Source organism: Salvelinus fontinalis, chromosome 31 (assembly GCF_029448725.1).
Source record: "Salvelinus fontinalis isolate EN_2023a chromosome 31, ASM2944872v1, whole genome shotgun sequence".
Lineage (NCBI taxonomy): Eukaryota > Metazoa > Chordata > Actinopteri > Salmoniformes > Salmonidae > Salvelinus > Salvelinus fontinalis.
In genome coordinates, this window is record NC_074695.1 from 47,062,434 (window position 1) to 47,070,978 (window position 8,545).

At 43.8% G+C, this 8,545-nt stretch overlaps 1 protein-coding gene across 1 annotated transcript; it reads left to right on the forward strand.

Annotated features, from left to right (window-relative positions):
- The first annotated feature begins 26 nt into the window (after positions 1-26).
- fbxw12 (F-box and WD repeat domain containing 12) lies at positions 27-8,528 on the forward strand. Its single transcript, XM_055892976.1, has 10 exons — positions 27-236; positions 485-522; positions 5,656-5,825; positions 5,924-6,048; positions 6,260-6,466; positions 6,557-6,721; positions 6,837-7,062; positions 7,232-7,413; positions 7,709-7,839; positions 7,961-8,528. The coding sequence occupies exons 1-10, from the start codon at positions 141-143 to the stop codon at positions 8,058-8,060; spliced, it is 1,440 nt and encodes a 479-aa protein (XP_055748951.1). The 5' UTR covers positions 27-140; the 3' UTR covers positions 8,061-8,528.
- Positions 8,529-8,545: the final 17 nt, after the last annotated feature.

Below are 8,545 nucleotides of genomic sequence, written 5' to 3' on the forward strand. Positions count from 1 at the left end.
GAAAAAATAAAAATAACGGAAATGAGTTTTGTCCTTTCAGCCTCCCCGTAGCCTATGTAGAAATTGCAGACAAAATATTGATGTTTCGCTGATAGTCTTACTTCACAGCCAGCAATACAGCATAGCTGTAAAACGTCGAAATGGATTATCATCCTTACCTAACTAATGATTGCCTAATTCACGTTTTCTCTTTTTTTCAAGAAGATGATTTAATTCGAGCATCAAGTGTCTGTAAGGTAAGAGAGTCACAAAAACTTGCGGAAGTAGAGGTATACAATCTGGGAATATAGTAAAACAGTTCTGAATATATTCTCTATTTTCTGTTATAATGTTCCACATATAGTTATTTTGTCAAGCGGTTGCTTTACTTTGAAACATCACGTTATTATTAGTTTGTAATATATGTTGATAGATTTATTTTAATAACTGGACTGGTGTGACAGCCGATCATTAACAAACCCATAACTTGTGGCTTTTTATCTAGGAATGGCAGGAAGCAGCAGAAACACCTTGGTTGTGGCGGTGAGTTTGAGGGTTTTACCCACTGATCAGTTTTACATACCCATGTCAGAATGAATAATATACTGGGTGGGTATGGTTTAGATATGGGTGAGGGCGGGAGTGTGGGTGGGTGGGTGGGGGGCGGGGCATTTTTATTTATTTCACCTTTATTTATTTATTTCACCTATATTTAACCAGGTTGGCAAGTTGAGAACAAGTTCTCATTTACAACTGTGACCTGGCCAAGATAAAGCAAAGCAGTTCGACACATACAACAACACAGAGTTACACATGGAGTAAAACAAACATACAGTCAATAATACAGTAGAAAAATAAGTCTATATACAATGTGAGTAAATGAGGTGAGATAAGGGAGGTAAAGGCAATAAATAGGCCATGGTGGCGAAGTAAATACAATATAGCAAGTAAAACACTGGAATGGTAGATTTGCAGTGGATGAATGTGCAAAGTAGAAATACTAGGGTGCAAAGGAGCAAAATAAATAAATACAGTAGGGGAAGAGGTAGTTGTTTGGGCTAATTATAGATGGGCTATGTACAGGTGCAGTAATCTATGAGCTGCTCTGACAGCTGGTGCTTAAAGCTAGTGAGGGAGATAAGTGTTTCCAGTTTCAGAGATTTTTGTAGTTCGTTCCAGTCATTGGCTGAGAACTGGAAGGAGAGGCGGCCAAAGGAGGAATTGGCTTTGGGGGTGACCAGTGAGATATACCTGCTGGAGCGCGTGCTACGGTTAGGTGCTGCTATGGTGACCAGCGAGCTGAGATAAGGTGGGACTTTACCTAGCAGGGTCTTGTAGATGACCTGGAGCCAGTGGGTTTGGCGACGAGTATGAAGTGAGAGCCAGCCAACGAGAGTGTACAGGTCACAGTGGTGGGTTGTATATGGGGCTTTGGTGACAAAACGGTTGGCACTGTGATAGACTGCATCCAATTTATTGAGTAGGGTATTGGAGACTATTTTGCAAATGACATCGTCGAAGTCGAGGCTAGGTAGGATGGTCAGTTTTACGAGGGTATCTTTGGCAGCATGAGTGAAGGATGCTTTGATGCGAAATAGGAAGCCAATTCTAGATTTAACTTTGGATTGGAGATGTTTGATGTGAGTCTGGATGGAGAGCTTACAGTCTAACCAGACACCTAGGTGTTTGTAGTTGTCCACATATTCTAAGTCAGAACCGTCCAGAGTAGTGATGCTGGACGGGCGGGCAGGTGCAGGCAGCGATCGGTTGAAGAGCATGCATTTAGTTTTACTTGTATTTAAGAGCAGTTGGAGGCCACGGAAGGAGAGTTTTATGGCATTGAAGCTTGTCTGGAGGGTTGTTAACACAGTGTCCAAAGAAGGGCCAGGAGTATACAGAATGGTGTCGTCTGCGTAGAAGTGGATCAGAGACTCACCAGCAGCAAGTGCGCCATCATTGATGTATACAGAGAAGAGAGTCGGCCCAAGAATTGAACCCTGTGGCAGCCCCATAGAGACTGCCAGAGGCCTGGACAACAGGCCCTCCGATTTGACACATTGAACTCTATCTGAGAAGTAGTTGGTGAACCAGGCGAGGCAATCATTTGAGAAACCAAGGCTGTTGAGTCTGCCGATGAGGATGTGGTGATTGACAGAGTCGAAAGCCTTGGCCAGGTCAATGAATACAGCTGCACAGTATTGTTTCTTATCGATGGCGGTTAAGATATCATTTAGGACGTTGAGCGTGGCTGAGGTGCACCCATGACCAGCTCTGAAACCAGATTGCATAGTGGAGAAGGTACGGTGGGATTCGAAATGGTCGGTAATCTGTTTGTTAACTTGGCTTTCGAAGACCTTAGAATGGCAGGGTAGGATAGATATAGGTCTGTAGCAGTTTGGGTCAAGAGTGTCCCCCCCTTTGAAGAGGGGGATGACCGCAGCTGCTTTCAAATCTTTGGGAATCTCAGACGACACGAAAGAGAGGTTGAACAGGCTAGTAATAGGGGTTGCAACAATTTCGGCAGATCATTTTAGAAAGAAAGGGTCCAGATTGTCTAGCCCGGCTGATTTGTAGGGGTCCAGATTTTGCAGCTCTTTCAGGACATCAGCTGACTGGATTTGGGAGAAGGAGAAATGGGGAAGGTTTAGGCGAGTTGTTGTGAGGGGTGCAGTGCTGTTGACCGGGGTAGGGGTAGCCAGGTGGAAAGCATGGCCAGCCGTAGAAAAATGCTAATTGAAATTCTCAATTATAGTGGATTTATCGGTGGTGATAGAGTTTCCTATCCTCAGTGCAGTGGGCAGTTGGGAGGAGGTGCTCTTATTCTCCATGGACTTTACAGTGTCCCAGAATTTTTTTTGAGTTTGTGTTGCAGGAAGCAAATTTCTGCTTGAAAAAGCTAGCCTTGGCTTTTCTAACTGCCTGTGTATATTGGTTTCTAACTTCCCTGAAAAGTTGCATATCACGGGGGCTGTTCGATGATAATGTAGAACGCCACAGGATGTTTTTGTGTTGGTTAATGGCAGTCAGGTCTGGAGAGAACCAAGGGCTATATCTGTTCCTGGTTCTAATTTGTTTGAATGGGGCATGCTTATTTAAGATGGTGAGGAAGGCATTAAAAAAAATAACCAGGCATCCTCTACTGACAGGATGAGGTCAATATCCTTCCAGAATACCCGGGCCAGGTTGATTAGAAAGGCCTGCTCGCTGAAGTGTTTCAGGGAGCGTTTGACAGTGATGAGTGGAGGTCGTTTGACCGCTGACCCATTTACGGATGCAGTCAATTAGGCAGTGATCGCTGAGATCTTGGTTGAAAACAGCAGAGGTGAATTTAGAGGGCAAGTTGGTCAGAATGATATCTATGAGAGTGCCCGTGTTTACGGCTTTGGGGTGGTACCTGGTAGGTTCATTGATCATTTGTGTGAGATTGAGGGCATCAAGCTTAGATTGTAGGATGGCTGGGGTGTTAAGCATGTCCCAGTTTAGGTCACCTAGCAGCACGAGCTCAGAAGATAGATGGGGGGCAATCAGTTCACATATGATGTCCAGAGCACAGCTGGGGGCAGAGGGCTGTCTATAGCAAGCGGCAATGGTGAGAGACTTGTTTTTAGAGAGGTGGATTTTTAAAAGTAGAAGTTAAAATTGTTTGGGTACAGACCTGGATAGTAGGACAGAACTCTGCAGTAGATTGCAACACTGCACCCGTTTGGCCGTTCTATCTTGTCTGAAAATGTTGTAGTTAGGGATGGATATTTCAGAGTTTTTGGTGGTCTTCCTAAGCCAGGATTCAGACATGGCTAGGACATCCGGGTTGGCAGAGTGTGCTAAAGCCGTGAATAAAACAAACTTAGGGAGGAGGCTTCTAATGTTAACATGCATGAAAGCAAGGCTATTACGGTTACAGAAGTCATCAAAAGAGGGAATAGGAGTGGAGCAAGGCACTGCAGGGCCTGGATTCACCTCTACATCGCCAGAGGAACAGAGGAGGAGGAGGAGTAGGATAAGGGTACGGCTAAAAGCTATGAGAATTGGACGTCTAGGACGTCCGGAACAGAGAGTAAAAGTAGCAGGTTCCTGGGGGCGATAAAATAGCTTTGAGGTATAATGTACAGACAAAGGTATGGTAGGATGTGTATACAGTGGAGGTAAACCTCGGTATTGTGTGATGATGAGAGAGATATTGATTTCCATACGTTATTCACCAGACATTTGCATAGCTTATTCATCAATGTTTCTTGGCATGTTTTTGACAATGTGGTCAGCTGCATCATATTTGAATTCCACTGCCTTCGGGAAAGTATTCAAAGTAAAAATACCCCTTTACTTTTCCCACATTTTGTTAGGTTACAGCCTTATTCTAAAATTAATTCAATTGTTTTCCCCCCCTCATCAATATACACACAATATCCCATAATGACAAAGCAAAAACAGGTTATTAGACATGTTTTCAAATGTTTTTTAAAATTGTTATAACGGGAATATCACATTTACATAAGTCTCTCAGAGATGTTCGATTGGGTTCAATTCCAGGCTCTGGCTGCGCCACTCAAGGACATTCAAAACGTGTATTGAAGCCACTCCTGCATTGTCTTGGCTGTGTGCTTAGGGTCGTTGTCCTGTTGGAAGGTGAACCTTTTCCCCAGTCTGAGGTCCGGAACGCTCTGGAACAGGTTTTCAATCAAGGATCTCTCTGTACTTTTCTCCGTTCATCTTTGCCTCAAACCTGACTAGTCTCCCAGTCCCTGCTGCTAAAAAACATGGTGCCAGGTTCCCTCTAGACGTGACGCTTGGCATTCAGGCCAAAAAGTTTAATCTTGGTTTCATCAGACCAGAGCATCTTGTTTCTCATGGTCTGAGAGTCTTTAGGTGACTTCTAGCAAACTCCAAGCGTGCTGTCATGTGCCTTTTAGTGAGGAATGGCTTTTGTCTGGCACTCTACCATAAAGGCCTGATTGGTGGAGTGCTGCAGAGATGGTTGTCTTTCTGGAAGGTTCTCTCATCTCCACAGAGGAACTCTAGAGCTCTGTTAGATTGACCATCAGGTTCTTGGTCACCTCCCCCGATTGCTCAGTTTGGCCGGGGGGCCAGCTCTAGGAAGAGTTTTGGTGGTTCAAAACGTCTTCCATTTAAGAACGATGGAGGCCATTGTGTTCTTAGGAACCTTCAATGCTGCATAAATGTTTTGGTACACTTCCCCAGATCTGTGCCTCAACACAATCCTATCTCGGAGCTCTACGGACAATTCCTTCGACTTCATGGCTTCGTTTTTGCTCTGACATGCACTGTTAACTGTGTGACCTTATATAGACAGGTGTATGCCTTTCCAAATCATGTCCAATCATTTCAATTTACCACAGGTTGTAGAAACATCTCAAGGATGATCAATGGAAACAGGGTGCACCTGAGCTCAATTTTGAGTCTCATAGCTAAGGGTATGAATACTTATGTAAATAATGTATTTCAGTTTTTTTATTTTAATACATTTCTAATATGTTTTTACTTTGTCATTATGGGGTATTGTTAGTAGATTGTAGATTTTATTTGATCCATTTTAGACTAAGGCTGTAATGAAACAAAGAGTCAAGGGCTCTGAATACTTTCCAAAGGCACTGTATATTCTATATAACACGTGTATATAATAATAATTGTGTATTAATGCCTAGTAATCTATTCCCGCAGAGAAATGTGTCTGCAGCGTTGGGGTTTCTGTAACATTGCGGTGCTGGGCTCTGAACATGGGAAGCAGGCTTGGAAGAGCTACTTCCTGCGTCGCTCTCACCTGGAGCTGAAGATGACCAAGGGCAGATCCGGTGGGGACTACACCTGTAAAAGCTTGAGGGGACACACAGGTGAGCATACAGCCTCTCTCTTTCTTTAGAAAGGATGGAACTGTCTATGGAAACAGTATTTAGAGAGCTGTATGGCCTACAACATCTATATCTTCCAGGCAGGGTGGTTGGATGTGTGTACCTGTCAGGGAACTCTCCCCAGCTCCCTGACTTCTGGAGCTCCACCCCTACTGTCTGCAGTTCATCCTCAGATGGTACAGTCCGTGCCTGGGATGTCCAGCAGGTGAAAACAATACTGCCCTTTTATACTTATTACGAGGCTTTATTTACCAGGCTTCAGAGCACTTTACATTGTATTTAGGCTACTCATCCTACCCTCCACCAAGGTGTAGCACCCACTTCAGTAGCCATATTATATGGTCTACTAGTCTACACAAAGAAGGATTTGCAGTTAGCACTTAGGAAATGGTGTTTCCTTTTCCCCTTTTAACCAGGGGGTACAGCTGTGGTGCAGCCCTGTTCAGAGTCCTCTGACTGGGATGGTAGCTGACGGTGGGCATGGTGGGGTCATCACGTCAGATTCGACAGGGCTGCTCAAAGCCTGGGATGGTCAGAGTGGACAGGAGATGTCCTTCTACTCCTCAGCGTCCCCACAGTGCACCTTACTGCCCTACAGTATGGAAGACAGCTCTTTTCTCTCAGTGAGTACCCAAACAGCCAACCATGTCTGGTTGGTTGCCAGATCAATATCTGACTGACACATAATACATGATATTTTTCCTTTTCACCAGGTGGGGACCAGTCAGGGCTCTGTCCATACTCTGACTAGCCCCTCACTGTCAAAGCTGTCCACTCTGGTGGTGTGTGACACATTCAAAGTAAACCTACTCCTGGCATCGCCAGACAAGAAATGGATCCTAGCTGGAACTACAGAGAATATGGATATGAGTCCAAAGGTAATTGTAACAATTGACATGTTTGTCTATAATAATTATTATGGATCCCAGAAGTCCTGAGAAGTAGTAATGTTTCATCTTTGTTCAAATGTGTATTGTGTTGTTTGACTGGCAGGTGTTGTCCAGTCAGAGTGTGACGTTTCCCTCTGAGGAGGAGGATCCTCTGTGCCAGTGTCTGCCTGTCTCAGGCTGCAGTGCTGTTGCCTTCCTGCCCTCCCAGCCGGCCAGACTGGCCACGGTCCACTGCAAGGACCACTCACACTCAAACACGCATCACAACAAGGTCCTCTCTGTGTTCGACATCATCATAAAAAAGACCCGATTCAAGACAGAGATCCAGGGTAAAGTGTCAAGTCGAGACGTTTTAATATCTTCATCTATTTAGATGATCAATACCTGTTACGTTAGCAAGCTTGTCCCCATGTGTCATTTTGTCAGTTGTACTCATTTTTGTGGTTATGCTAGAAATGGAGATTTGGCCTAACTTTCACAGATGTTCTACTATTTCAGTTGAGCAGGTGGAGAAGTTCGAGTTGGTATTTGAGGGCAGGACTTCGGACATCCTTCTGGAGGGCAAGGGAAGCAGCACTCTGGTTGTAGCTGCTCACAGAGAGCTGAAGGTCTACACTGTGAAAGGAGAACTCATCTGTAGCTTCAAGGACCATACTGAACCTATCTGCTCTATTTGTGTGGTATGCTTTTCACTCTTATCGTGCGTATGGACTACTGATAATAGTAATTACGCATTGGAATTTATATATTGGAGTTCAAAGCGCTATACATAGTATGGGGAAAACTGCAGTGTTCTAGATAATTATATTTTGCCCTTGATTTATTTTTTAAATAGTTTGGCTCTTATTTAGCAGAATATCCCTTGGGATATAGACCTTGTGGTAAGACTGTGTGGGAATTGACGTTTAAGGTTATATGGTGCTCGGGGAAAGGCTGTCCATGAAATTTACCCTAAAAGTGAGGCTTTTCTCTCAGGATAGTTTCCGTGTAGTCACTGCTTCTCGGGACCTGTCCTTAAGAGTTCTGACGTGGAAAACTGACAGGGACAAAGGGCTCACACTGGAAAGTCGATACCACTTACTGGGAGGCTCTCACTCCATGTCCAGGTACAGAAAGACATTTCCGTCCGTCAAGGAAACAAATGGTACATTCTGGCTCTGTATTTTAAAGTTGGATTGTTATAATGTAGTAGTGAACTGATGTACATTTCATGTCTTGTGTTGACAGAGGGTTCAGTTATGTGGCTTGTGACTACTCAACCATTGTGGCTTCAGTGGAAGCAGTGGATGGGAAGGATGTCCTGAAGGCCTACTCTTTCAACTCCTGAGCAACACTGTCCTCTAGGAGGACTTCGCAGGTACTACAGTCGTTAGCATCAGTCACTAACAATGAATTGTGCACGTTTCTGAGTAGTTTAATCACTGATGTTGTGCCTTGCCTTTACAATCCCCTCTGTTTATGGGATATACATTGTAATCAAGATTTATCGCAGATGTGTTTATGTTATGCAAAGCATGAACATGCAAGAATGAAGGGGAAAAACATTGCAGTTTGCTGTGCCATGATACTTTATTTTTTGTGTAATAACACATTTCTGTACAGGAATGAATGGTTATAATCACTTAGCTGGCTTTATGTGGAGCTTAGGTATTTAAATCCCTGTGTTGGATGTTGCATGTTCAATATAACCTAAATCTTTAGGGCACATACTGTAACAAATACTGCCCCTTGATCTTCTTAACAAAACCAAACTGACCATTTATTTTTAACTCTCAAATAAACTGCATTTTCTTGGGTCTGCATTTTAACTGT